Source organism: Pipistrellus hanaki (genome assembly GCF_964339955.1).
Source record: "Pipistrellus hanaki genome assembly, chromosome: 10".
In the NCBI taxonomy this organism is placed as follows: Eukaryota; Metazoa; Chordata; class Mammalia; order Chiroptera; family Vespertilionidae; genus Pipistrellus; species Pipistrellus hanaki.
This window is the reverse complement of record NC_140512.1, coordinates 31,535,897-31,548,241: the sequence shown is the minus strand read 5'-3', so window position 1 is coordinate 31,548,241 and position 12,345 is coordinate 31,535,897. Positions and strand designations below refer to the sequence as shown.

Sequence of the window (12,345 nt, the reverse complement as noted above, 5' to 3'; positions counted from 1 at the left end):
AAACATGTAAGATAAATATAATCCTCCCATGGGTATTAAGCTAGTTAAATCAACACACAATGGGAAATCGTATGAGTTCCTTCAGGCCCAGAAGACAAATTGGGTAGCTTGATCAATTAATACAATAATAATAATAATAATAATAATAATATTTTGACAGAAAAAAAGGTGCTTAAAATAAAACTAAACTGGTACGAGCGGGCAAACTTGCTAATGTGTGCTCAGCACTGTCCAGGAAAAGAGCAGGGGGCAGCAGTACCCATGGCGCTTCCACTGCAGACACAGTGAGGCCTGAAGAAAACCTCTCAGGCCTACCCATTTCCTGTTATTTTAATTCATGTTTACCAGGCAACCTTCTAAACACTAATTCAGCTTCCCAGAAAGCTTCATAGTCCACCATTCCTTACTTGCAATTCTGAAGTCAAAGAAGTTTAAAAAAACAAAAGCTCTTTCAAAACTTATCTGGCAGCAAATCCTGACCTAAAATAGACATGAAGCCTTTATTTACTGTACTTAATATTAAGAGTCACATACTTTACTGCAGAAATATTAATGTATTTTATTACAGGATATACCACCCAAGATTCCACTGGGTGTTTCTTAAAATGTAATAATATGCCTTATTGCCTTTCTAAAATCTAGAAAATTTCTGAATTTTGAGACAGATGAAAGTGAGTTCCCTGGATCTACAGGTAAATATTCTGACTCCTGAAAAAGGAGAGCCCTCTTCTCAGCCTCCTGTCCTCTACCCACAGAAATGAGTGAATCAGCATTCCAATTTATACTTTAACACTACATACATATACAAAGACTAGAGGTCTGGTGCACAGGCTTCGTGCACTGGTGGGGGACGTGGCCTGCAGGGGTCGGCCCGCTGCGGGAACAGCTGCTCATCCCTCTGTGGGAGCCCTCTGACCACCAGGGAGCAGCTCCTGCATTGAGCGTCTGCTCCCCAGTGGTCAATGCATGTCATAGCAACTGGTTAACCAGTCATTCTGGTTGTTCAGCTGTTCTGTCACTGGGCTTTTATTATATAGAACTAGAGGCCCATTGCACCACCTTCCAACACCGGTTTTCCTCCGGCACCCAGGACCCAGGCCTTTACTCCGGCCAGAGTCTGCCTTCTTTGTCTTCAGTCTTGTCTGCTCCTGTAAATACCTTTGCTCCCTCCCCCCCCACCCTCCAGCTCTCCCTCTCATAGCAGGGGTCTTGCCCAGCCTGGCCACTCCACACCTGGAGCAGCTGGGCAGCCGCCATCTTTGGCCTTCTAATTTGCATACTCACTCTGATTGGTTGTGGGCATAGCAGATGTACGGTCAATTTATATGTTTGCCTATTATTAGGTAAGATTCCATCAGATTCCATAGTGTGAATCTGATGCCAGTATCTGATTGTCTCTGAGTATAGGTAAAGTCTAATTCCAGACTTACAAGGTCAATGACCAGGACTTACAATCACTGCCCTGAGTGGCACATACTCACCTAGAATTTCTTTCCTAAGCCTACTGGTTTCCAAGTCACCAAGTGAGCCTGTTTACCAGTCTTGCATCCTCTCTGACTGACCTGCCAAAAGACAAACTAGCAGTTAACTAATCTGCCCTCCCAATCCTAGCTCCCTGTCAACCTTCATGCAACCTTCTACAATACTTAGAAAAAGATGAAAAATTAAAATACAACAGATTTCACGTTATTAAGTAGCAACTTAATTTTGATCAAAATAAATTATTGGAGAATCAATGAATAGTATTTAGGTATGTCCTCTAAGAAATTAAACATGAGAAGATCCTTCATGTTACTTACAAAGACTTAATACTATATCAGATGGCCCAAATAATTCTTTTCTCATCTCAGTTTAGAGCCCTAACGATTCTAAATATGCCTTCTAGTGGTTACGTAAAAAAAAAAAAAAAAAAAAAAAAAAGGTAACTAAAGTTTAATTTTGAATCTACACTTTTTTTTTCAGCAAGACTTTATAGTTTTCAGTGCAGTTTTGTACATCCTTTGTCTGAATTATCCCTAAACTTTTCATTTTTTTAAAGTTGTATTTTATTGCTGAGAGTATTATAGATGTCCCCCGTTTTCTTCTTTTTGCTCCCCCCCCCCACACACACACTTACCTTCCCCTCATCCCCCTCACCAGGCCTTCACCTATCTATTGTCTGTGTCCATTGGTTATGCATATATGCTTATAAGTTCTTCATAATTTTATGGTAAGTGGTGTTGATTCTGTTGTAATAAATCTGGTTATTATTTAACAGGAAAGGAGTAAAGGGAAGACCAGATAGTATAGGCATGCCATTTATACAGCTTTGCTAGAAAGCTGCAATTTAATACTCTCCAAGTCTGTTGCCCACTAATCATTAGGGAAAGGGACTGGACAATAGATGCAGGTCCAGTAAGATATGGGTGATACAGTATTTTTAACTCAGCTCCTAATAAAATTATATCTTGGAGTTAAAAGAGAACCTTTTGGTCTATCCCTAATTTCAAGGGTAAAACACTATTTCTCTTACTGAGACAACTGAAGTCCAAAGAAACCTTCCAAAAATGACACAGAAAACGTTATGTGCCTGACTAGTATAAGAATTTAAGTTATACTGTAGCAACTTCCATTCTTATTTCATTGCTGAAAAAATATATATATATAATTTTGAGAGTGGTGTGTCAATTAGCATCTTGGGCTAATAAGCAAAAATAAATCATGACTTAAACATTTATCATACGAGAGTTGTAAAAGATAAAAACTTGTTTAACAAGCTTTCCTTTCTCTTGGGAAAAGTACAAAAAGTAAAGAAAAAATCAATAGTTCAGATATACAAATAAACTGTAACAAGCATAATTCAAAGAAAAAAAATATAATCATTTTATACTGCAAACGTTTATAGCGTTTGGAACTTAATTTCCAAAAAGCTTAACTAGACTTTCATGAGGTAAGAACACAAGATTTTTGTCTATCATTTTTTTTTATTTTTTAAAAAATATATTTTATTGATTTTTCACAGAGAGGAAGGGAGAGGGACAGAGAACTAGAAACATCGATGAGAAAGAATCATCGACTAGCTGCCTCCTGCACACCCCCCATTAGGGATGTGCCCGCAACCAATGCACATGCCCTTGACCGGAATCGAACCTGGGACCCTTCAGTCCTCAGAATGACGCTCGATCCACTGAGCCAAACCAGTCTGGGCTATCATTTTATTTTTATAGGCCTTAAGTTTCTTCTTTTTTAAAATGAAAGAACTGCAAATTTCTAGCCCAAGATGGCAGACTAGAGAAATCACAGGATCTTCTTATTTCCTCTCCCTTCCACAGCCTCACTGAATGAATACTAGAGAAATTTGTTAAAGGAGTAATCCCTTATGACTAAGAGAACAAAATGGAGCCATCAGCAGCCAAGAGACAGCAACAAATTTTTCAAGATAGGAAGAGGAATGCAACAAAATAGCTCAGATAGAGGAAACCCCAGTTTAGAACACAAAACAGAATATACAGCTGAAGATAAAGCCAAACTGCCATAACCAAATGAACACAAACTCCAGCAAGGTAAGGAAGTCAGAAGGGAAAAGCAAATCCAAGGGAGACTACTTGAAACTCTGTAACTCGGAAGGTAATTTTCCAATCAACAAGCCTACCTATATGTGGAGTTCTCAGTCAGTTCTTATTGCTTAACTTGCAAATATGGATAGTTAACCAAATTCACAAGATATGTGAAACATGAAAGAGACCAAATAAAATTTTAAATGTCCCCAGGAGAAAAGATAAATTAAGAAATTAAAAATGTTGCTCTTGCCGAAACCGGTTTGGCTCAGCTGTAGAGCCTCGGTCTGCGGACTAAAGGGTCCCAGGTTCGATTCCGGTCAGGGGCATGTACGTTGTGGTTGCGGGCTCATCCCCGGTAGGGGGTGTGCAAGAGGCAGCTGGTCGATGTTTCTCTCTCATTGACGTTTCTAGCTCTCTATCTCTCTCCCTTCTTCTCTATAAAAAATCAACAAAATATATATTTTAAAAAAAATGTTGCTCTTTATTATAAGCCCTCCTATATTAATTATTTTTTAAACTACATGTATACATTACTTTGACTTTTTTTTTTAAGGTTAAGTGAATTACATGGAAACAAATAAGAGTTTACTAAAGCAATGTGAAGCTCCCTTTGTTTTTTATTTATTTTATTTTTTTGTTAATCCTCACCTAAGGATATTTTCTTTGCCATTGATTTTTAGAGAGAATGGAAGGGAGGGAGGGAAATAGACAAAAATATTGATGTGAGAGAGACACATCAATTGGTTGCCTCCCACACATGCTCCAACTAGAGATCGAGTCCTGTAGTGAGGTATATACCCTTGACCAGAATCAAACCTGCGGCCCATCATTCTTGCATGACAACACACTAACCACTGGCCAAAATTGGCTAGGGTAGAAGCTATCTTTCATTCAATTATAATACTCCCTACGTAAAATTTCACACATTTATTCTTATTATGCAACCATAAAATATATTTACTTCATATGATAGTAACATTATATATATATATATATATATATATATATATATATATATTCCTTTATGTTTAGTTCTGTACAAAAATTCACTTCAAATTTTTAAGACTAGATGTATACATACATACACAATACAGACATCCCTACGTAGACATACAGATCTAGCATATTGATACTGTCATGCTATTAGCATTATTTTAAATCTGTAAATTCAAATACATTTTAAGTCACCTAAATAAAAGGAACATACACCTCTATGTTCCAATAAAGTCAATAATATACGCAAAATTGATCAAATATTGATTTTTTAAAGAAAACACCTTTAGTTAGTTTATACATAAGCATTGTTATAACATGTCATGACACCAATAAAAGTTAAATGTTCCTAAATAAAAACATCTTAAAAGCTTCACTAAAACTCCAAATACTTCAGAAGTGGAAAAAAATAAAAATTTTATGTTCCAAGGATACACAGTTTCATATCCTTCCTCTTCATTATTCCTTTCTAATCATTGGTTATGGACCACAATAATGCCAAAATTGTGTAAAAGGTAAAACTTGATGTAGAAAACATACATGTGTGACATCACCATTCAATAAACTATCACAGAAACACTACAATGAATAACACACAGAATAAACAGTACAACTGAGAGGTCCCCAAATGACCGGCTCATACTTGGTAGATACATCCCACACACACATGATCCATCTACTGAATAGAGAGCTAATTCATTCCTTTTCTCCCCAAAGCTAAAACACAAACTACAAATCAGAGTGTTCAAAAGCAACATAATGAGGTCCCTAAATTAGGTAAGAGAGGCTTACAATTATGAAAACTGCAAAATACCCACTCAACCCTAATTACACTAAGTTTAAAAAAAAACTCTAAATATAGGTGACATGCAACTTAATCATACTTTTATCTGATGATCCACTTCAAAGTCATAAATAAGAAAAAGATGTCCCATGTGAGTTTCAAATGGATGGTTACATTAAATTTGAAGTACTTCCTCCTCTCTAAAACAAATACAAAAAATAAAAATAAAACAAAAAAGCAACTGTTATGAGATCTAAACTATCACACAAATCTAAACAATTAAACATAATCAAGAAGGAAAAAAGTATGCTCCTTTGCAGAAGTAGTTAGGACAAACAAATACAGAAGAAGAAAACCGAACAGTTCCAGCATTATGCTACTACCTTCATTCTCTTAACTCCTAAATGTTAGTGGTCTATCTGACCACCATTCCCTATGTTATACCCAATGTGGGCACTTTCACCCACTCCTCTGGACCACCAACTACAGATAATATCTCCCAAGTGTCAGATATATATATATATATATATATATATATATATATATATATATATATCAGAACATCTCCACTTGACTGTCCCGCCAGAACTGTTAACATAAAATGTACTATTCTGGTTATTGGTATCATGGTCTAAAGCCTGAGAGTTATTCATTCTATTTCCTCCCCCTTCATCCTTCATCAATTCCCAAATCAAGTCCTATTCTACCTTAAAAAGGATAATGCCTAATCCATACTCTACATCCTCACCTCTGAATTGGTGCAGGCAAAAATATATTTAGGATTATTACATTTCTCCTAATAGTTCTCCCTATCTTCAGTCTGGCTCATTCTTCAATCATTCCTTTATGTTGCTGCTAAAGTAATCTTTCTAGGATATACTCTGAATCATTTCCACCTCTGCTTAAACTCTTTCAACAATCCAAAATAAAAACTTAGTCTTAGCAGAATATCCTGTCTCTTGCTAGCTCTTTAGCGTTCTCTCTTCTTAGTCTCACATATAACACACTAAATTCCAAACACATCACCACAGATCTGGAGGAATCATACTACTATTTATCTCTGCGTACGTTATTCCCTCTTTCTAAAAATTGTTTTTCTTGACATAGTCAAGTAACTTTGACTTGCTCAAGACTCAGCTTTGACATCGCATGTGATCTTCAACTTCCTCCATCCCTTTATATATAGTATAAAGGGCTGTCTATACTAGAGGCCCGGTGCACTTGGCGGAGTGTCCCTCAGCCTGGCCTATGCCCTCTCACAGTCCGGGAGCCCTTGGGGAGCAGGCCTAAGCTGTCAGTCAAACATCCTTAGTGCTGCACTCGCCAGCCATGAGCCCAGCTTCTGGCTGAGCGCTCTCCCTGTGGGAGCGCACTGTCCACCAGGGGGCAGCTTCTGCGTTGAGGGTCTGCTCCCTGGTGGTCGCGTGCATCATAGTGATTGGTTGTTCCACCGTTTGGTCGATTTGCAGAGCACAAAATTTATGTGTGGGTACAGACCCTAAGCCTGGCCTGCAATCAGGGCCATCTTCCCCAGCTGCCCTCAACTGCTCCCCCCTCCCTCCCTCCCCCCCCCCCCCGCCCCCCCGCCCCGCCCCATCCCGGTTTCCCATTTGCCATCTGGTGATTGGAACCTGACCGCCGGGGGAAGGGACCAAGGGGTCAGCTGTTCCTGTCTGCTTGCCAGCCCTGCCCTGCTGCAGGTTGCCCTCTGTGTGGGGGGGCAATTGGTGGGGCAGAGGCCTTGGCCTGGCACCACCCACATCCCCCACAACCCACCCCCAGTTCCCCATTCCACAGTGGGCAATCGGAGCCTGCCAGCCAGGGAAAGGGACCAAGGGGTGGTCAATGCACCTCACAGTGACTGGTCAAGTGGTTGTTCTGGTTGTTCCATCATTAGGGTCAATTTGCATATTACCCTTTTATTATATATATAGGATTGTAGGTTATATTCTACTAAATTTTGGACACCATGAAAATAAAAGTTATTATTCATTTTTGTGTCCCACATGACTAGCAATAATAAGTGACCAATAACTATTTATAGAATGTTTAAACCTTTTTACATTTTCCCAGAAACAGAACTTCCTCTATAAACATCCCCCAATAGATGTAGAGCAAAGCAGCCATTAAAGAAAAAGCACAGAAGCCAGTTAAGAAAGCAATAGACACAAACAAATGGGACAGAAAGAGAAAATTAAACACATGGAGTCTCTCCAGAGCAGCTCCTGGGAGCTCACTGTTTCCTACTCTGTCTCATCCTATCACAAATGTGTTTTACTTACTATTTAATTTTCAATGCCTATTATGACTTCCCAGAAAGTTAAGTTCTTCTCTCCACAACTCGGTGGGCACAGGGAGAAAAAAGGAATGCACTGTCTAAATCAGCTATACTCCAAAACTGAGCTAGTTAACACTTTAAATGCCATAATAAAAAAGACCCCTGAGCTACCCAGCCCCAACTCCACTTCCAATAGTTGCCTCCTACAAGACTTGAGAGTAAGATTACAATAGATATTTTACCAACCAGTTATCAAACGTTCTCCCTAACAGATTCTCAACATCTCATCCTGAATTTACAATCTTTCTCTTGAGGTAAAGAATTCTATAAAATCACTATTTACTCTGTAAATATGCATTTACAGTTTTATCCTAAAGATAAAAGGAAACAGCTTTCTCCTACCTATCCCAAATGGTTCCTGAACAAAAACTTCCCAGCTGAATTCCCTCTTATATTGGCCACAGTTGTCCGTGACGACAAATCAACGGAATACAAAACTCTCCTCCTAATACCGTGGCCTCTAATATTCCCAATCCTTCCCCTTTCTTTTTCCCCAGTGGTACCCAACTTTGCCAGTTAAGTAAAACACATTCAGAATCCATTAAATTCATAAGTAGTTTCAGAAGTGCGTGAGAGAATCCCAGAGACCAATTCCATGTAGCACAGTAAGTCCACAACTGGGCCACTCTCAACTAGCATGACATAAACATAGGCATCAAGCTTGTAAGATTCAGATAACGTGTACCAAGTTTATAATCATAATTAATTATGTCACTCTCAATTAGCTTGATATAAACATAAGCATCAAGCTTGTAATAACACTCAGATAATGTACCAAGTTTATAATCATCATTTACCAAAAGCAACAGAAGTCTATCCCATAACTAGTATCACCAATATGATAATCATAAATCAGATGTTCTGAAGAACACAAGGGGAAAACAGCTTAGAAGGCCGAACGAGGAATATGCTCCTCGTACTGCTGCCCTAGCCAGGTTTTTCTCCCCTCCAAGTCATTAGAATCTTCTCTAGCCTCATCCTTGGAAAAAAGAAACGGGCTCTCTTGGTAGAATCCACCCTACTTTATTCTAATCCCACACTTAGACTGAGGTGCCTTGTAATTGTGAGAGCTATTATTTTATCCAAATAGATAATTAGATTTAACTTACCTTTACCCAATTGCTATCAATAGGATTCTAGCCCCAGGGAAAACACTTTTGTTCATTTTTTTTTTTTTAAGTAAAAATGCTAGATCAAAAACAGGGAAGGAGGGACACTGCTTCCCTACAGAAACATTCCCAATTAATAAATTCAGAATAAATGAGAGAAACAAAGTCACATTGGAACACAACGGCAAGATCCATCAGTGAATGCTGAAATTAGTTGGCCAAATTTAAGAAGAAGAAACAGGATTATCTGTACAGCCTCAGAGTATCTCCCCCCAAATATGTATTAATTTCAAAAAGGAAAACAGCAACTGTATAGTGGAGAAACTTGCATATATCACCTTAACCAAGTGATCACAGTTAGCATCACCAGTAATAAGCAATGGACATAATGTGCCCTCTGACCTGAGGTATTGAGAAGGCAGGTCGTCCTGGTGGGACCCTTCCCAATAATGCACATAACCAATCTAATCAATGGAACACATCAGACAAACCCAAATTGAAAAGCATTCTACAAAACAACTGACCAAAACTTTTCAAGAAAGTTATGAAAGGTAAGAAGAGATTGAGGAACTATCATAGACTAGAAGAAACTAAGGAGATAGGATAACTAAATACAATGGAGGATCCTGGAACACATTAAGAACCTTAGTGGAAATATGGACAAAATGTGAATAAAGACTGAGGTTAACAGTACTGTAGCAATGTTCATTTCTTAGTTTCAATTACTGGTTGTATAAAATGTTAACTCAAGGGGAAGCTGAGTGTAAGACGTGTGGGAACTCTGCACTGTCTTTATAACTTCTGCAAGTCTAAAATAATTTCCAAGAGAGTGAAGAAGGGGATAAAAACCCACAGGAAAAACTGAATTCCTAATACCAAGCCACCTAGGCTGAGCAGAACATGTTATACTTACCCATGTTTTTAATGCCTCTCCTCCAGCCTACTACCAATTTATACCGAATTCCTATTCCTTCCAAAAGAGCTTCCAAGTTCTTACACTTTAGGACCTCTCCAAATGTCTTTACTTCTTCCCAACGCAGAGCTAGACTCTCCCCTTGTCCTGCCTCAAACTGGCCTGGCTTGAAAGATGTGACTTAAAAACCTTATCTTACATTGCCATTAACAATTTACAAAGTGCTTTTAAAAACATTTATATGCAAAAATTTAGAGGTGTATATTTCAACTACTGTTATTTCACAGACAAGGAAATAAGACAAGAAAAATGAAGTGATCTGACATATTTCATAAAAGCCAGAACCTGAATCTGAATCCAGTTCTGGCTCCAAGACCAAGTTACCATCTTAAAAGATACCAGTCTGCATATAAGAACATTCAACTTCCCTGACTCCAGGCAGGTTACTGACATCTAATACCCACGATATTTAGGAAAGTTCTAAATTCCATCTTTGTCCTAAATGCCTCTCTTGCAAGCCTCGAAGACTCCACAATCACGAATTCTGGGATTCAGTAAAAAGGCTGTGTGTTCATCCCACCAACCTTTATGATTTTTTTTTAAAAAACAGGCTTCAGTCATCTCTTCAATCGTCAACATTTTAGGCTAAAGAACCGCTCACCTCTGTTCTACAAACACTGCTTCATGCATTCAGATACCTGAGATGTTGCTGGAATCTCCAATTCCACTCACTTCTTGATATTTACAAATCACAACTAGGGACAATCCTAGAGGATCCAGAACCCCACCCAATACTCTGAATATCCTTTCCCTTCATTAAAAAAAAAAAAAAAAAAAAAAGTGGGGAGTCAACAGGTTAACTCCTAATGCACGTGTCTGCTTGCATATAAGTACAACCAATGGACACAAAACTCTGGGGAGGGAGGACACGTATGGGAGGGAGAAGCAATGGTATATGTACACGGATAATAATTTAATAAAACAAAACAAAACAAATGTAATGCAATTAAATGTAATGCGAAGTGTGGCAGGGCAACGTGACCCCCGAAACTCAGGAGAAACCAGCTTTCACCTGACTTCATCGACCAGCATTTTTCCCCAGGCTTACCTGATTTCTCTATCAGTCAACTGAGTACATTATTAAGGTGCACTGAGGTTTAAAAAAAAAAAATTGTCATTATGGAAACAAGCCTCTAAGTTTGCAAACTTAAGAGGTACTGAGAAAACCACTCGTTTACTCACAGGCGCTTGCCCGGTGCGGGACTTCAGCTCCCCGAGCACCTGCCGGTGATTGATTCCCTTTTGTAACCTCCCTTCCCACCCCAGAGGCGCCCGCACACACTTCAGTCATCTCTTCAGAGAGGAACATTCAACTTCCCTGACTCCAGGCAGGCTCCTGACATCTAACACACACTGTTTTTAATGCCTCAGTGTTTTAAATTTAGGAAAGTCCTCAATACCCATATTTAGGAGCTCGCTCGGCCCCAATGAACTGCAGACGCCGGGGTCCGGCACCTGGTCCGGCGAGGATCGGGAGGGAGAAACGGACTGAAGGGCTGGGGATGCCACTTGGGGGATAACTTTGGAACAGCTTTGCGCCTTTTGAACAGTTTAACGCAGGCGGAAGAGGCTGTGGGAAAGTCAGGTGGGACAGGCGGTCTTCCACGGGAACAAACCGGGACACCTGGGGGTGTGGGGGGCAGAGGGCGGACGCCGGAGGTGGAGGGCGGAGAAAAGGGGGCAGCACTTGCCTCCCATTCCTGCAAGAACCGCCGGGCCTCGTCCGCGCCCACCGCCTTATGTCGCCTGAACTCGTCCTTCACGTACTGGTCGCCCAGGGCTTTGAGGTCGGGGGGCAGCGCGCGGTGCAGCAGCAGGAGGCGCCGGTACAGCGCCCGCACCCGGGCGACGTGCGCCGCCGGCATCGCGCCGCGCGTGGGCCTCGGGCCGCAGACCGCGCCTGCGCACTGGGACCCGGGAGCCCCGTGCCCTGCGCCGGGCGGAAGTGGGCGTGCGACCTCCTTCCCGGGTTGGTCCGCCCTGAAATCAGGACCTTCCGGAAACGGAGCTACGACGGCGGGCAGGGCACCGGGGCAACGGCCGGTTGCTTGTCTGGGCGGGGTGTGGAGTCGGGTCGGAGCCGCCGAAAGGGCAACGTCCGGATGAGAGAGGACGCCAACTACACAATCGGCCTGAGCCAGTGGTCACTCCACAGCCACACCCCATCATCCTTTACACTCATCTTCCTCTCTGCCCCCCTGAGAAAGGCCTGAGAAAGCCTTCTCCGAAGTCAGCCTCCTCCAGGAAGCCTGCCATGCTTACCTCGATGCCAGAGGGATTCCAGTGGGCTTGATCTGTCCATCCAGGAGCCTACCAACCCTCATACTCTGCACAGTGCTGGGCTCCTCATTTGTCTCCTGAAGCTGTGACCTCTTTCAAGTAATTCAAGTGAGCCCGAGCCAGTTTCATTATCTGAAGTCAAATTGGCTGTGCACAAAAAAAAAAAAAAAAAAAAAAAAAACATTGGGAGTCATTTTAAAAGAATTGTTTCCAAGGCCAGGAGGCTGGAGATTCTGATTAGTCTGAGATGCAAAAGTCGAATCAGGACGTTTACAAATGTCCACCTTGTGCAGAAGTGATGCTGAGGGTGTGGTGGGTTTCCAAAGCTG

The 12,345-nt window shown here is 40.8% G+C and overlaps 1 protein-coding gene across 1 annotated transcript in view; it reads right to left on the bottom strand.

The window, feature by feature from the left end:
* Nucleotides 1–11,668, bottom strand: part of SDHAF3 (succinate dehydrogenase complex assembly factor 3) — a 37,875-nt gene extending 26,207 nt beyond the window's left edge. The window contains exon 1 of the mRNA XM_084896711.1: nt 11,428–11,668. Coding sequence (XP_084752837.1) covers nt 11,428–11,601 — 174 coding nt within the window. The 5' untranslated portion in view covers nt 11,602–11,668. The remainder of the gene's footprint in view (nt 1–11,427) is intronic.
* Nucleotides 11,669–12,345: the final 677 nt, after the last annotated feature.